Source organism: Haliotis rubra, unplaced genomic scaffold (assembly GCF_003918875.1).
Source record: "Haliotis rubra isolate DU_JTF1 unplaced genomic scaffold, ASM391887v1 Scf324, whole genome shotgun sequence".
NCBI lineage: Eukaryota > Metazoa > Mollusca > Gastropoda > Lepetellida > Haliotidae > Haliotis > Haliotis rubra.
The window spans coordinates 1,013,716-1,032,028 of NW_025766996.1; the positions used below are offsets into that span (position 1 = coordinate 1,013,716).

The 18,313-nt window shown below is 38.2% G+C and overlaps 1 protein-coding gene across 6 annotated transcripts in view; it reads left to right on the forward strand.

Moving 5' to 3' along the window:
* The window catches only part of LOC124283883 (phosphatidylinositol 4-phosphate 5-kinase type-1 alpha-like), a 76,071-nt gene extending 72,643 nt beyond the window's left edge, over nucleotides 1–3,428 (forward strand). For all 6 annotated transcript variants that reach the window (XM_046719914.1, XM_046719918.1, XM_046719917.1 and 3 more), the window contains one exon: nucleotides 2,974–3,428. In XM_046719914.1, coding sequence (XP_046575870.1) covers nucleotides 2,974–2,985 — 12 coding nt within the window. In that variant the 3' untranslated portion in view covers nucleotides 2,986–3,428. The remainder of the gene's footprint in view (nucleotides 1–2,973) is intronic.
* Nucleotides 3,429–18,313: the final 14,885 nt, after the last annotated feature.

Here is an 18,313-nt window from a genome sequence, read left to right on the forward strand (position 1 = left end):
TAGTCCAGTTTCCTAAGGCAAGAGTTTTCATAGTAGTCCAGTTTCCATAAGGCAGATATAGTACAGTTTCCATAAGGCAGATATAGTACAGTTTCCATAAGGCAGAATAGTCCAGTTTCCATAAGGCAGATATAGTACAGTTTCCATAAGGCAGAATAGTCCAGTTTCCATAAGGCAGATATAGTCCAGTTTCCATAAGGCAGATATAGTCCAGTTTCCATAAGGCAGAATAGTCCAGTTTCCATAATTAGTCCAGATAGAATAGTCCAGTTTCCATAGTCCAGTTTCCATAATTCCAGGCAGATATAGTACAGTTTCCATAAGGCAGATATAGTCCAGTTTCCATAAGGCAGAGATAGTCCAGTTTCCTAAGGCAGAGTTTCCATAATTCAGAATAGTCCAGTTTCCATAAGGCAGATATAGCACAGTTTCCATAATTCAGAATAGTCCAGTTTCCATAAGGCAGATATAGTACAGTTTCCATAAGGCAGATATAGTCCAGTTTCCTAAGGCAGAGGTAGTCCAGTTTCCATAATTCAGAATAGTCCAGTTTCCATAAGGCAGATATAGCACAGTTTCCATAATTCAGAATAGTCCAGTTTCCATAAGGCAGATATAGTACCAGTTTCCAGAGATAATTCCTAGGCAGAGGTAGTCCAGTTTCCATAATTCAGAATAGTCCAGTTTCCATAAGGCAGATATAGTACAGTTTCCATAAGGATATAGTCCAGTAGTACCAGTTTCCAGAATTCCAGATAAGGCAGATATAGTCCAGTTTCCATAAGGCAGATATAGTACAGTTTCCAAAAGGCAGAATAGTCCAGTTTCCATAAGGCAGATATAGTACAGTTTCCATAAGGCAGAATAGTCCAGTTTCCATAAGGCAGATATAGTACAGTTTCCTAAGGCAGAGGTAGTCCAGTTTCCATAATTCAGAATAGTAGTTTCCATAAGGCAGATATAGTACAGTTTCCATAAGGCAGATATAGTACAGTTTCCATAAGGCAGAGGTAGAGGTAGTCCAGTTTCCATAAGGCAGATATAGTCCAGTTTCCATAAGGCAGAGATAGTCCAGTTTCCATAAGGCAGAGATAGTCAAGTTTCCATAATTCAGAATAGTCCAGTTTCCATAATTCAGAATAGTCCAGTTTCCATAATTCAGAATAGTCCAGTTTCTATCAGGTAGAGATAGTCCAGTTTCTATCAGGTAGATATGGACGAGTTTCTGTCTGGTAAGTACAGTCCAGTTTCAGCCAGGCAAAGTTAGTCGAGTTCTATTTGGCAACATTTCCATTTAGAAATAGTGTCCATTTTCTATCAGGAAATCCCTTTAAGGCAAGTGTAGCCTAGTTTCTGTCATAGTTCAGAGGAATATTGTCTTACGAATGACGATTCTTGGTAAGAATCTTGGTGCTCAACATCCTCTGCAGGTCGTAAGAGGCAACCTTATGGCAGGGTATGAAATTTCAGCCAGACCACGGGGCTGGTTAGATGTAAAACTTGCCAGCCTTTACCAAACCTTACCTGCCCACAAAAAATACTAATATGCATGTCTAAAGTTGAACCCCACCGTCGGGCAGGTGAATTTGAGTGTCAGGCAGTCTGTGTTGAAAATAACCTGTCCCGGGCGGTCGGCCAGGCAGGTATTTCGAACGCTGCTAATGGATGGGGTGATCAGTCGTGGTGCCCTGGTTACTTGTGTGCCATCATACTATGAGGTTTGATCATCACAGTATTGATCACAATTATATTGTGCACACTGAGAATGTTACTGACAACACAGAAGTGTAGTTGTATTCACTGTTTCATCTGTTGGTTGGTTGAGTGAGTGAGTTTAGTTTTATGCCGCACTCAGCAATATTCCAGCTATATGGCGCCGGTCTGTAAATAATAGAGTCTGGACCAGACAGTCCAGAGCAGCGATCTACGCAAATGGGATACGATGACATGTTTCCACCAAGTCATCGAGTTTGACCACCCGATCCCGTTAGTTGCCTTTTACGACAAGCATGGGAACCTGAAGACCAATTCTAACCCGGATCTTCACAGGTCAATTCAGGATATGACTGCAAAGGTGTTGTACACTATCCAAGTCCCAGTATGAACATGCCGATTCCCCCTCAGGACAGGCCACCCATTACCTATCCCGGTCGTAAGATGTGTCCCAAGTGAAACGGCTGGTCAGGCTCATGACTCATTGATTGGGTATCGTTGCCTCACGTGGACTGGGATCTGTGGTCAAATATTGATGAGCTTGTCTGGACCACCTTTCACTTGTTTACAGTCCGCTGTTATATAGCTGTAATATTGTTGAATGTGACGATAAACAACATCAAAGACACATAACATTGACACGTGGATCTGAATGTTTCACATCAGCTATTGGCTATATGATCAATGAGTGAGTGACTAGTTCACTTTTACGCCGCCTTTAGTAATATTCCAGCAATATTACGGCGGGGGACGCCAGAAATAGGCTCACACATTGTCCCATAAGTGGGGAATCCAACCCAGGTCTTCAGGCTGACTAGCAAAGGCTTTAATCACTTGGCTGCCTCAACGCCCTATGCTTTCAACTTGCTTTAGCCTGCTTAGAATCACTGTCACATGTAAGATCCTTGTCATAGTGATACTGTCTCTATGAGCTCAGATGCAAGTCTGCCAAGTGAGCATATCTACTCTGTCCTTCAATATGTTATAATTTCATGAATTTTCATTTTAAAATCATTTTTCTTCTTCAATTATCAAACCTTAACATAGATCATGACACATTTATTTGTTTGATTTCAATTTATTTAAGTTCATTTGGACCTTTCGTTAATTTGGATTTTATTGGTGTTAAAAGTTGACATATTTGATATGGGGATAAATAATATTAAATACAAATAATCTGTATGTATTGAAACTTTTTCCTTTAATAACTTATCTCAACTGTCAAGTCTTGTAATAATAAACCTTTTTTTTTCATTTCAGACACATTTATAATAAGGACTCTAGCCTTTTTGGAACAAGTCACCGGAGGGTACCTGGAAATGGAGCTGCACTGTTCCAAACAAAGACTGAAGGCGTATTCCAAAGTTTCCATATTCCTAAGTTAACTCTTTACACCACTTACCGAATGTTTCTTGTATTCATCTGAGGTTTTTGTGTAACTGAGACTGAATATTTTCTGCAAGTCAATCCCATTTTGTCAAAACGTTCAGCTCCTGGAACGTCACAAGTGAGTCATGTGAGTCATGTGATATCCGAAACTGCCTTGCGTTTTGTGGGATTTGTATGATTCTGTTGTGGCAAAATGTTTCCATGGGACACAACCGGAAGTGTAAATGTCGGCAAGAGGAAGACAGTGCAGAGTTTTGTTGATGAATATGCATGGTGGATTGTGATACTAACACAATAAACAAAAAAAACCCTTTTTATATGCCTGATGGAAGACTGTCTATCTATACATGACGTTTACACTGAATGTTTATACCTTGTTACCTTGACCTTGGATCTGGGTCAAGGTCATGAGGAAAATAACAGCTGGTGACAATTTCAGTGGAATGACCTGAATCGGTTGATGTCAAGGTCATTTGTTTCTTGGCTTTCCTACTTTCATCTGACAAGGATCAAAGGAGGTCAGATTTCAATGTCATCCAAACGACCTTGGATGTTTGTGCCTATTTGTTTACTCTTCAGTGAAAGCATGAGAGAAGACCAGCCTGTTGTGTAACATTTTTCGACTCCCATGAACAAAATCGCCACAAACTAAAACATGACTTGCCGAAAATTGTTTGGAAGGGATACGTCTGTGGTGATAGACACACAAAACCATACACATAGCCTTCCTGGATTCACCACCATGACATGGAAGACAACTCTAGTTATTTTATACTTGAACTGTTCAGAGTTATGTCCCCTTAAAATCAATGGCTACATTCTACCTGGCAATTTGCTGTCATCATTTCTGTATTTGGTCAGGTCATTGACAGACCGATACTAATGGGGAATTATGCAATGTGTCAGACGTAATGAGACTTGCAAGGTTTTAAAGTTCAAAGCATTCCTAATACCATCGTCAATACTTCATTGGTTGGTACACACTATATTCCTCCTTTGCAGTGAATACATGTGTCAACTATGCATATGCATTGTTGTGTTTCTATTTTCCAGTCAAACAGCAAGTTTTTAGATTGTAACGACACCGTTTCTAGTTTCATGTGTAGCTGTCAACATGCTGCTTTCATAAAACCTCAAAGCAATCAGGCAGGGGTAGCTCGGCCCTTCTTCTACGGTGCCACAGAGTTGTGTTCTTTTGGCACACCAGATATCTATGATGGTGGGTTCAAATCCCATTTTGCTGTGATTGTGTCTAGGTTTCTCTGTGGCATCTCTTTAGCTTTCCGCTGATGTGCCGTGAAGTTACTAGAAAACTGTTCAGAAACTAACTCGCTCATAAAGCTGACTAAATGTAACACAACACTGTACATTGTTATCTATTCACGGTTGAATGAGGAACATAGTGTGTACAAACAATATTGACGATATCCTCATATACTTGTGTGAAGAATTGTTTGGACGGAATTGTCACTCCATGGCAAATTCAACCTTTTAGAAACATGGAGGGAAATTCTGTTGAATCTTAAATTGAACACTTTAGTAACACTTAAGTACAGCTAAATATGAAAAACATTCACTGAACTTAGAAACAGTAGAAATTAAATATGTCACGTATGCTACTAATAAGTTCAGGAATACCAAGTCTTTTCATGTTTCTTTAGTCAATATGAAAGAATTCCATATCCTCAACTTATTGTGAGTAGTGTAGTTTCTGTCACCTATAGCTGCAAATTTTGATTTGTTGCACAAAAAATAATTGGATATTACAGCTTGTTCAGCTTGACCTGAGCTACTCTACATAAGCATGACCCGGGAGGTCAAATGGCACAAACGACAGGTTGAGTTAACTTCATTAAATAGGGGAGCAGAGAATGTTATTAATGCTGCGTTCGTGAGAAGCATGCATACATGGATTCGTTACAGAACAGAAACTTGTCCCGGAAAACAACACTTATGGAATAACAATCATTTCATGTTTTAATTGAATTGTTTATACAATCATATACTATATAGTTTGATTTGCTAACTTTGCAACGTACAGACGTCAGTTACTTTCACAATCCGATTCACTCTCGCTGTCACTCTCTACACCCAGTTCAACTATCACTTTTTCTATTTCATGTTCAACTGCAATGTTTCTGTCCCAGTAGTCGCCTAAAAGCCCGGATCGGAAACATTAAACCATCTGTAGCTTCTTTTGAAAGAAAGTTAGGATATTGCTAACAATTTCTCGACACTGAGATGTCAAACGGCGACCCTGTCTCGACTGTTCGGACATGATGACAATCAATTGACAAAGGTGCACCCCTTCACAATAATAGACCCAACCAGTTGTGACACGATCACGCAATGCATTAGTATTAAATAACATTTGTGAAGTCATTCCATTGTCTGCTCGCTCCATTACTTTTCAGGAATGGAGCGATGTGTACCAGTTTCAAATTAAAAACTTCATTTTGACTTTTTGATATATAACTTTGATAACAGAAATATTCCCAATACTTGAATGTAATTTAAGTAGGGTAATATCCTCGTAACTCTCCATTCCTTAAAATCAATGTGCCTCGGCCCCTCCGGGGCCTCGGCTCCATTATTTGTTCCTCAGACATTACCCTCTACGTCACTTGATCAGGTCAAGCTGAACAACCTGTAGTGTTAATGATAACTAGAAAACCATAGATTTAGTTGCAGTGACTGATAATGACATTGACACTTTGTTTGGTTAGAATAGTTAAAAATGTTGAAATGAATTCTGGAAACAGTATGCGAAACATTTACTCTTAAGGATGTCCGCTGATCTGCAATATTGACCTTTAATTGAGATTGATATTTTTATAATCTAACTTTCAGTTATAAAAACAGTAGGCGTTAGTGTTCATTCAATTGTCCCACACAGGCTTTTCATATGCTACGTCAAAATCACACTTCTGTGGTCGTGTAGGGAAATAACTCATCAAATTTTGCCTAAATCTATAATTAACAGTATATAACTCTTTAAATAATATTGTAACTTTTTTCAAATCACATGGACAAACATTCATCTGAAATGAAAGTAAAGTTTTTGATTAGTGTGAAATTTTTAAAAATGAATTGATATTGAAATATTTTCGCATTATGAATTTCCTGCAATTTCTAACATGCAGCTACATTCCATTGATGACTTCATACAGTGCTATAATGTCACAGTTCGGTGATGTCATAGTCACAACTCCCATTTGCATCTGCCTGTAGTGAAATGAAATTATCTCACGTTTTGTTCAATATTTTATGTGTATCTATGACGATTTTAACTCTGTGCAACTCATCAGCGATAGATTGATTTAGAAAAAAAAAATTATAAATCATGCTTGATTCATGTCAGTTGGGCATAAGCAACAACTTTACCAGCAGACATCCTTAATATAAAATGTCAATGCCGGAGAAGAAGCAGTCCCAATGTTTGGTAAAACAGATTCCATCCGGCATAAGACAAGTTAGTGGTACAAATTTTACAATCGGATCATAAAACAAGTTGGCAGTGCAAATTATACAATTGGATCAATGAAAATTATTGATAACACGGAGAATAAGCAGTCCCATTTTTTGAAAAATTAGATGTGATCCAACATAAAAGCAAGTTAGCTTTCAAAATTATACAATTGTATCTCTTATAATTATAAATAACACCAGACATGAATCTGACAGGTTAATACATTATAGGCAGTTAAACAAAAAGATGTTACTTGTTCTTTCCCTGCACATTTCTGGTGTCCCCTGCCGTGATATTGCTGGAATATTGCTAAAAGCGGCGTAAAACTAAACTCAGTCAGTCTTTCCCTGCAAGGCACAGGCCATGAAGGGAATAAAACAAGGTCTGGTTGTCTTGTAGTCTGTTTGCTGTGTTTGAGTTGGGTACCCATGTACCACAGACAACTCAGATGCAGTGCAGTCCAACTAGATAATCCTTAAGATGTGCGTCTCGACGAAGACCTGGGTTTGATTCCCCCACATGGGTAAATTGTGTGAAGCCCATTTCTGGTGTCCCCTGCTGTGATATTGCTCGAATACTGTTAAAAGCAGCATAAAACTAAACTCACTCACTCACTCTTAAGATGTGACTGGGTGGTGGGGTAGCCTAGTGGTCAATGCGTTCGCTCGTCACGCTGAAAACACGGGTTCGATTCCCCACATGGGTACTATGTGTGAAGCCCATTTCTGGTGTCCCCCGCCGTGATATTGCTGGAATATTGCTAAAAGCGACGTAAAACTAAACTCACTCACTCACTTAAGATGTGACAAAAGTTTCATTAGTTATGTTTTCCATTTTTCCTAAACAAAGGTGAATTCATTATTTTTTTTAATTCTTTATGTTGAAATTTGGCATACCTACATTTGAAATTCAAAAGTGAGCTTATGTCTCGGACTACATTTAAATTGTAATTAATCAGGTAAATGTTGTTGTAGATGATAACACGGAAAACATATTGTTCCTTCTAATTGCACAAACATTTCTTCAAAAAGATTTTAATTATGACAGATGTGAAATATTAACATATAGTTAGTGTCAACATTTTGCAAATTCTTTAATTTTCATAATACATAACATCTTTGACATAATGGAGATGGAAAGTTAGCTTAAAATTACTCACAGTTGTATTACCAAATTTCTGAAAATGAGGGCAACACAGACTCAACAATTTATCTCAAGATTTAAAATTCAAAATTCAAAATTACGGACACTACTGCCACATAAAGGAGTTCATATTTAGCTCACCTGAATAAAAATCAAGTGAGAGTATGTCAAAATTCAAATTATGAACACTACTGCTACATATAGGAGTTCATATTTAGCTCACCTGAATAAAAATCAAGTGAGAGTATGTCAAAATTCAAATTACGGACACTACTGCCACATATAGGAGTTCATATTTAGCTCACCTGAATAAAAATCAAGTGAGAGTATGTCAAAATTCAAATTACGGACACTACTGCCACATATAGGAGTTCATATTTAGCTCACCTGAATAAAAATCAAGTGAGAGTATGTCAGTCTTATAGAAGGGATCGGCCTTCTCATTAGAATCCACTTGACCAGTTAAGCTGAAACATTACTTACTTGTTCCCATATGAATGTGACTGCCAAAGAGTATCTTGATATTTGTTATGTTTAGTTCATGGAGGGACAGCATTTATGTTCTTGTTTTCGTGATATTTTTCATTGGAAATGTTTTTCTCCATAAAAGGTTATAAACCTCAGAGTTTAACTTTTGTCTGGGACTGACATCCCTAACTCGCTCACTCACGCACACTTCAGTACAACATCAGGTGAGCAGTACTGAAAAATAAAATAAATGCAGCTTGTCCAAATTTCACTTTATTAGATATAAATATGTGACCTTTGTGTAGTTTTACTCCTCAAAAACTATTTCTCAAAGAAGCAATGAATCTCAAGTTCCAAAGAGTTCCCTCTTAATAATCATCATTTGAGACAGGTCTCCCGTGTTTAAAAAATTAAGCATAAAATTTAAGAGGCCCTTGCCATGACCCTAATGTTAAAAGTTGCAAAAGGTATGACAAGTTTAACACTGCCCATGCAAACTAGGGTAGGGACAGGTCCACACATACTACCCGGGTACCAACCCTTTGTTTCCTAACCCTAAACCTAATACCCACTGTTTGTCTCACGAGTTGAACCAAATTCTCGTTTGGGAATGGTTTTACCTGAGTCCTGGTTAAGATATAATCTAGACATCTGTGTAAAGGTCTGATCATTTATATCCTGAAGTTTTGGGGGTTTTTTTCTCATTTTTATTCACATTTGAATGGACGTTTTACGTTATAGTAAATGGATATATTGCAGATTGAGATTTATATCCTGAAGTTGACTGAAACTATCTTTACTCAAACTGAGAGGGTGGTGGGGTAGCCTAGTGGTTAAAGCGTTCACTCATCACACCAAAGACCCAGGTTCGATTCCCTACATGGGTGCAAAGTGTGAAGCCCATTACTAGTGTCCCCCGTCATGATATTGCTGGAATATTGCTAAAAGCAACGTAAAACTAAACTCAACCACTACTCAAACACAGATGGAATGGGATGTTAGCAAACTGTAGTTCTATTGCTAATGTGAAAAAAAAATACCACGTGACCTCTTGTAGGTTCCCAGGTCCAACTCTAACTGACCAGTGTTGACCGCCCCAGTGCAAAGCTCCGCGATTCCCTAAGTTTCAAACTGTGCCATGCGTTGCTCTAGTGTCTGTTTACATTATGTCATATATGTAGGAGACAACTAATGTTGGTATGATTTTGCTATGTCGAGTAGTTCGACTGGTATACAACTACATAAATATTTTGCACAAATTGTAACCTAGTCACATCTAGATTACGTGAGGAGCACAGAGAATGTTTAGCATAAATAGAAAAAAAGCATTCCAAAATATGTTTTGTTTCTATCTTGTAGGGGTGAAATGGTACACTTTACCACGGTATGGTACGTATTGCAGTACAAGGCCTTCGGTTCAGTCTGTTTTGGTTTGGTATATGAGAACTTACTTCCTGGAAAAAAAGCGACCGTTTAGCAAAGATATTCATTGATTTGGACTAAGTGATTTGATTTAAAGACGATTTAGGTGTAAAAAGGTTAATAAAATGACCGTACGAAAACGGAAAATACTGATTTTTTCATTGCATGACGGTATACCGAACCGAAGGCAAAATACTGCGATTCCACCAATACCGCGGTTCTACCATTACCGCTCTAAACTGTTTCACTCTAACTATCTTGTGGAAGAGATGTCTTATAAATGTCCGTAATATCTGTTCCAAGTGAATTCACCACTCATTGATTAGTTTTTAAAAGTTTCGTTGGTTTGCCATAAATATGTTCTACGGTCTAATGTTAACAGACCATCCTTTAACCTGTTCAGTAATCATGTATTTGTTTGGGGTCAGAATTTTGTTTTTTTTCAAAGCCAATCTTGATGATGTGAGTTCAGTCACAGTACATAATACAAAACATATGATCAGGATTTTCTGGGTGAAGGACCTGATTGGCAGCTTTGAGAGTATGACAAAGAAATAATATCTCATAGCGTCAAGCAACTTGAGGGGCGTGGGGTAGCCAAGTGGTTAAAGCGTTGGCTTTTCATGCCGAATAACCCGGGTTCGATTCCCCACATGGGTACAATGTGTGAAGCCCATTTCTAGAGTCCCATGCCATGATATTGCAGGAATTATGCTACACAACTACACAATTCAAGTACTCTAGTTATAGTACTTAAGTTACATACCCGTCACGATATGGCTGAAATATTGCCGATGTGATGTTAAATAATAACTCACTAACTCACTCACTAGTAACACTAGTTACATACCATAATTAAATAGTCCTGTATCCCTCTCAGTCGTTGAAGTATATTTTAATTATGGTTTTCTGATTTGAACCAGTGAACCGACTTAGCTTCAAATTAATGTGAAAGTATATATACTCATGGAAATAAATAAGGGAACATATGCAAGTACAAGTGTCCATTATTCTTTTCCAGGTTTCTACACAAGGTATGTATTGCATTGTCAGTGAAATTCTGGAAATAGATAAAGGAACATTTGTACTTTCATGTGTTCCCTTATTTGTTTCTATGAGTATATTTAGCATCATGTTGTTTGGATCAGTCAGTTAAATTGCTAGTTCTGTGGAAGTGTCGCTGCAAATAGCTGCAAAATTGCTGATGTGGCTTTTCGCAATACTCACTCACTCTGTTAAAGTGGGGGCGGTGGGTAGTCTTGCGGTTCAAAGCGTTTGCTCGTCACGCCGAAGACCTGAGTTCGATCCCCTGCCGTGATATTGCTGGAAGCAGCATAAAACCATACACTGTTAAAGTGCATTTTGTCTAAACCACTGTCTTCTTCACAAAGTTAGTCACAAGTAGCAGTATTATTTTATTCTCTGAGCAAACAGTATTTTGTTCAGCTACTACATTTTTTGTGTTATTCATGGTTTCTTCTTCAACAGGAACGAACACTAAGACATGGTTGGTTAGCTTTAAAAACATAAGAAAACATCGAATCTCAACATGACACTTCTTTAATAGTTACTGTCATACCCCCTGTACTTATTTTCATAATATGTAGCATTATCAGATAATTACCAGCAAAATTACCACATTCCGAGAAAATTGCTTAAAGGTTCATTTTATACTCAAAGGAAGTCAGAAATTAGTTAATTCTTTATATGCCTACAGTTGATCGGTCATGGCTTGATAATCAATTATAGAATACTGTGGTCCTTGTGTATCTTGGTATATGAGGGGAGGTGGGGTAGCCTAGTGGTTAAAGTGTTCGCTCTTCATGCCAAAGGCCCGGGTTCGATTCCCCACATGGGCACAATGAAACTGACTCGTGAAGATCCGGGTTAGAATATTGGCCTTCAGCAACCCATGCTTGTCGTAAGAGGCGACTAACGGGATCGGGTGGTCAGGCTCGCTGACTTGGTTGACACGTCATCATATCCCAATTGTGCAGATTGATGTTCATGCTGTTGATCACCGGCTTGTTCTCTCAAGACTCTATTATTTACAGACCGGCGCCATATAGCTGGAATATTGCTGATTGCAGCGTTAATCAACCAACCAGATCCGATCAAAATTGAAGTTGTGCACGTTTGGATAGTGGATTTTGTCCTTGTGGAATCCAATAAGATTCCTACAGGCAAATAAGTTGTTTAATGTGGAAATTTTGCTAGTAATTTAGTCTCATTACGCTACCTGCTTGATTCTGATACTTAATAGAGATAGGGGACCTGCTGACCTTCAGTTGCAGGTAAAAGATTATTTGCTGTTGCCATGGTAATTATAGGGTGTTAATAAAGGGATATGTTTATAGTCATTGTGTATAATGCACTTGGGAATATTTTTATAGCAACAGGAATATATTTCCTTAGTCTGTGATATGGACAAATTCCATGCACACACATTCTGAGAAACTATCAAATATGTCTTTTGTTGAGAGTTGTCCCAAACAAGATGTAAAAAACTCCAAAAGAAATCATGCATGTGGCATTTCATTTGAAAGAGAATCAAATTTCACATGTAATGAAAAGTTGAATACATGTTTTCTTTTAAAAAAAATATTAAACATTTTCAAAATATTTTTTGTTGCTTCACTTCAAACACTACTTTTGGAAAGAGTAAAAGGAAATGTGAAACTGTGATCAGCTGTCTGAACAAATATATGAGAGTGAGTGTCTTTGTTTTGAAAAGTATGTATTTTGTGAAAATAGGACACAAGATTGTATCTTAGTGCAATTACAGAGTTGTGAGTCGGAGTAGAATTGTTGATCCCTGTTTGAACGGGAATGAGGAGACGATGTATGTACATTCTGACATATTTAATAGTGTATGAAATAATACCTTCATATCATTGATGCCAATTTCCCCACAATGCGTGTACATATCCGACTGCATTTGATATTTCTTTATTTCAATCTGCCATGTATATAAGCCATGTAAAATAAAACTGTCCAAATATTAACAGCTTTGTGATACTTTGTACGTTATGGGTCGACGCCTCCCACAGCAATATTTTCAGATATATGATGTCAGAGTGTAAATCTCAACCAGACAATCACGTTCAACATCATGAGTATCAATCTATAAATCTATGCAGTGACATGCACCACCCAAGACAGCAGGCCCTACCACAATCAGTTGCCTCGGACTGTCATCATACCCCAATGGTGTAGAACGATGCTCATGCTGTAGATCACTGGATTGTCTTGTCCAGACTTTATTATTTATAGACCACTGCAGAGATGCCAACCTCTACAATTTTATCGTAGTCGCTATGGATTTTAGCCTCAAACTACACCAATACCATTGCACTAGAAATTCTATGAAATTTGAAGAACATTCATTAAAATTCGGATTTAAATTCGATTAAATACATTTTCGGACTTCACTTACCTTTCATTCATCAAATTTAATGACATTTGAACTGGAATCAGTAACAAATACAATTTTAGCAAAATTGTCTTTCAGAAATCTGAAGCTGACTTCAATACCTTTGCAATTTTGACCCACCTATTGTGTACCGGCGGAAATGACGATCCTATCAGAATGATTTTACCATGTGACCATTTGTTTAACAAACTATCATTAAAATTTTGACACAGTTCACTATTTGTTACGAGGGAGGGGTGCAAAGAGAGGAACAGCCAGGTGTGCGAGAAAGGCTGGAGACTGCACAGCATGACATCAATAACTTTGTCGGCACTTGTGCGCGTGCTTCCCATACACCTGGCTGTTCCTCTCTTTGCAGTCCTCCCTCATAACAAATAGTGAACTGTGTCAAAATTTTAATGATAGTCTGTTAAACAACTTTCTTATTTTTATGTCATAAATTCTGCAAACAAAATCACAGAGTTGGTCTGATTAGTGTTTCACTGAGTATTATATGTTTATTAGTTTTCGATTTAGATCGCAATTCATCGGTCCGCTTTTGAGCCAAATGGACTATAATGTGCATACCCCCTTGTAATACATAATAGCGATTTGAAACTATGATCGTCTGTTAAACAACTTTTATATTAAGTTGAATAAAATCCTCAGATTTAAATGTTCATTTGGCAAGGTAAAATTATGAGGATACGAAATCTTAATTTCACTTTATTTGATTTACTTTTTTGTTTAAAGTGAAATTCATTGGTATGTTTTCACTGCAAACAGACTACATTCATCTGTGCAAGATATTCATGTTAAACTGCAGCATGGTATCTCGGTGTGCTTGTATTGAAAAACTGGCATTTGTCCAGACATCATGAGTGAGTGACTTCAGTTTTACGCTGCACTCAGCAATATTCCAGCTATATGGTGGCAGTCTGTAAATAATCAAGTCTGGACCAGACAATCCAGTAATCAACAGCAAGAGCATCGATCTACGCAATTGGGATACAATGACGTGTCATCTTAGTCAGCGAGCCTGAACACCTGATCCTGATAGTCACCTCTCACGACAAGCACAGATTACTGAAGATTGATTCTAACCCGGATCTTCATGGGTTTTGCCAAGACAAGAACAAGAAAACACATAAACCTGTTAGTGTTACTACAATAATCTTAAACACAACGTAATACCCACCCCATCTTTATCAACTGATGCAACCAGCATGGGTTACGGAGCACCTGTTCCCCTTGGGACTCGCTATTACTCCAGTTAACTCCCACCAATAGAACAGTAATTACATTTGCAACATTGGAACTGTGTTTCCATGGTTACAAGAAACCATTCCTTGAATTAGGAATAACCAGGTTTGTTTATGGGTTCAGTTGTTGTATATTTGAGTCTGGAGGACACATGGGTATATTTATGAACAAATCCCTCTGCATTGTTGAAATCCACACAAAGGAAACAGAACAAGCGATTTACAGAAGCAATGCAGTTTTCGGTTGCTGTACGTCCACCCAATACTCATTTCTGTCTGCTTCACTCCAATGTATGATTGCCCCAACATCCTGAGCATGTATTTATGAATCACTGTCAAATAGTCCCTATTCAAGGTCTCAGCAATGGCACCTGTCATAAATTCATGCAAAGGCAAGTCATATGTTCACTTAGTTATACAATAGACTTGACCCTGCAACAAACTTCGGCTCTTCAGGCACATGCTCTTACCATTGGTATACTTAAGGGTCAAGACACACAAATGTAACAATAGCACAACTGATGAACAATATTAACTTCCATACTTGTTCAAAAACAAGAATAATAATACAGCCTAGAGTTGGAAATTGGTTAAAATCTCATAATTGATGACTGGTTCATTACAACCGATCAGTCATCAAAAATAATTGGTCAGCATCATTTATGAGTGAGTGAGTTTGGTTTTACGCCGCTTTTGGCAATTTCCCAGCAATATCACGGCGGGGGCGTCATTTATATTTTCCTTGTTATGGTTGTTACTGCACAAAAATTAAAGAAAAAACATGTAGTTCTGTCAGTTTTTTTTGCATTTGCAAATTTCACACCTTTTAAGGATGACTATTATTTCAATTAATCGGACCACCACAAACACAGCCTGTAGTTAAAAATGACAAAACGCAACTTCCATTCATATAACTTTTAATACATCTTCCAAGGATAAATGTTTTGAAAGGAAACAAAACAAAAATTCAGAAATTTGAATCTCGATGGTCTCAATGTCCTGAGGGCAATTTGTGCGAAGCCACAGAAGAAAAAAAATGAGATTCCATAATATCTAAGATGCAACTCCTTCAGATGGAGTTGTGAGGTTGTTCACGACCACTTCGTCTACTCCTTCCACACAGTTGCTGAAACAGAAGACAAGCTAATGATACTAATTGTTCACTGAATGCCAGGAAGTGAAAGTGATGTGAATAAAAATAACTAAGCTAGTATCTCTCAAATAAAAACATTGTCTTGATAAAACAATAATACCACCTTGTCTCTGAAACCCATTAACTTGATACAATGAGTGAGAGAGTTGTGTTATTCAAGGTTTGTCTCGACTGTAGACCCAACAAAAGGGCCTTACAGGGTACAATACCATGCCATCAACGAAGCCAAACTGTCTGTTTACTTGAACTATTTGTGACAGGTAGTTATCACAGCAAAGGCTCATTGATTTTGATACTTATTCTACGACACTTTATACCATGCTAATGGCTTGCTGGAATATTGCCAAGTGCGGCGTAAAACTAAGCTCACTCATTCACTCATGCTAATGGCTTGCTTATGGCTTGATACCCGTAAAGATCCGGGTTAGAATTTGCCTTCAGCCACCCATGACAGTCATAAGAGGTGACTAATAGGATCAGACTCTCTGATTTTATTGATGCATGTGATTGTATCCCAATTGCATAGGTCAATGATCATGCGGTTGATGACTGGATTGTCGGACGCGAGTACTTGCTGGAATATTGCCAAAAGGGGAAAGAGTTCCTTCCGTTCCCCCAACCCTAAACCTAACCCTAAATTTTGGACTTTTAGTCATTTTGTGAGTTCTCTAGTAACTGTTGTGTTAAGTTTTGTTAATAATTCTAGTATATTTATAAATATTATTTGAGATGGGGGGAACGGTAGGAACTCTTACCCCAAAAGGGAATGTCTTGACCTGCTCACCTATAAATACAGCCTAGATACTACATCTACTTCTTGAGTATCTGGTGTCGGACGAGGACGAACGGCATCGAAAACCCGCTACTGAAGAACAGGATGAAGTAGGCTGTCAGCTTGTAGCGGTTGTTGATGCCAAAAGGCAAATTCTGAAACAGTGAAATCATGATTTAGTTATCTGGGCTATTCCAGGATTACACACTAACATAGGACCAGGAACATGTTCCACCGAGTGATGCGTTGTGACAGTTGTACATTTCTGGCATCTAGGGAAAGAGTTCCTTCTGTTCCCCCAACTCTAAACCAAACCCTAAACCTAGCCCTTACTAAAATTTGGACTTTTAATCATTTTGTGAGTTCTCTAGTAATTGTTGTGTTAAGTTTTGTTTGTAATTCTAGAATATTTATACATATTATTTGGGATGGGGGAACGGGAGGAACTCTTACCGCATCGAGCTTTCATTATTTTGAACGTAAAGGTGATCGCAAATCCCATTCTTGAACACAGACTTAACAAGAACCACAGCGCGATAGTATTAGAATTAGTAACTACACCAAGTGTGACAACCATTACACTATCAACCGCATAAACACATTGTTCGTTCCTATGGATAGTTATTGTTTGCGGAATTTCAGAGAAATACTAGTTTATTACTACAGTCATAAATCGTAATATTAATAACACAGGTCTAATGAACTTCAAACAAAGACGACACATCCGAACTTGGCCTAAGCCGGCACATGCCGTGACCTTCAAGGATTAAACATATCGCTTACATAAACACACAAAAACAGAGTTATTCGTATGCAAATTCCCCGTATATTTTACTGGGTTGTAATTAAATGAATTACCGCTCCGGGGACGCCTTCTTGTTGCCAGTGTTGGCTTCTAGCCACAGTACTGGTAGAAAACTTCCTCGCAAACGAACGTACAGCCTGTCCGAGCACCATCTTGATCTTGATGAAACGAATAAGCGTTGTGTTGCTACCGGTTATTGGCTGACGTATTACAATACAGCCAATCACATTTGAGCTCACAATGATGATTGGTTTTAGTAGAGTTTGATGGATTGGTTTAACCATAGGATTTCTTCCAATGATACGGGAAGACTGAAAAGAGAGCGGCCTGATGAAAAACCGGTTCCACTCTTTGCGCAACAAGCTTGTTTTGTTCTATACTCTTACAGCAGACAGAAGCCCAGTCAAGTCCGACAACTAACCGAGGACGCCTCAACTCCTTCTATGAAGTGGTGATTTTATGGTTTCTTCTATAACCCTGCTTAAACAGTTATAAGCTCGAGCGAAAGAATTCTTCCAGCAAGCTAGCCAGCTACACAAATCGTAAAGCCACTCAAAACATATTTTAATGCATTACGCATGCTTTGCAAAAACGCCCCCCTCCCCAACACTCTCTCTCTCTCTCTCTCTCTCTCTCTCTCTCTCTCTCTCTCTCTCTCTCTCTCTCTCTATAAACGGGCAAAAATGCATCTCACTCTCTCTCTCTCTCTCTCTCTCTCTCTCTCTCTCTCTCTCTCTCTCTCTCTCTCTCTCTCTCTCTCTCTCTCTCTCTCTCTCTAAAAGTATATAAGAAAGATATAAACGGGCAAAAAATGCATTCACTTGACCAGGGATAATCTACAGCAGGGATATCGATAGATGTCTTTCATATGTCGCTGAGCGACTGGTCGTAGCATATTTTATGTATATTGTATATGTATATGAAGTTATATATAGATTTTCTTATATGTACTGAGAGTGAGACTTAAATAAACCTGTCTGTCCAGTGGCGGATCGGGGATCGGGACCCCCAATCCCCACCCACGCTTAAAATGACTTAAGATCACATTGAAAATTTGTCTTTTTGCGTTGACGGAACCCCCTCCTTTCAAAATTCCTTGGGGGGGTTGTCATCATCAATATTGACCACTGCATGTTTCCCCTGTCTTTTCTACTTAGTGTGTATTGTTGCTCTCATCAATATTTCAAGAGCAGAGATGACTGTTCGGAACCGTACATTAAACTCAACTCACTCACTCACTCGAGGACTTTAGATTTTGAGAAAACAATTCTGCAAATAAACATAAAAAGAGACCAACCTTTCCGA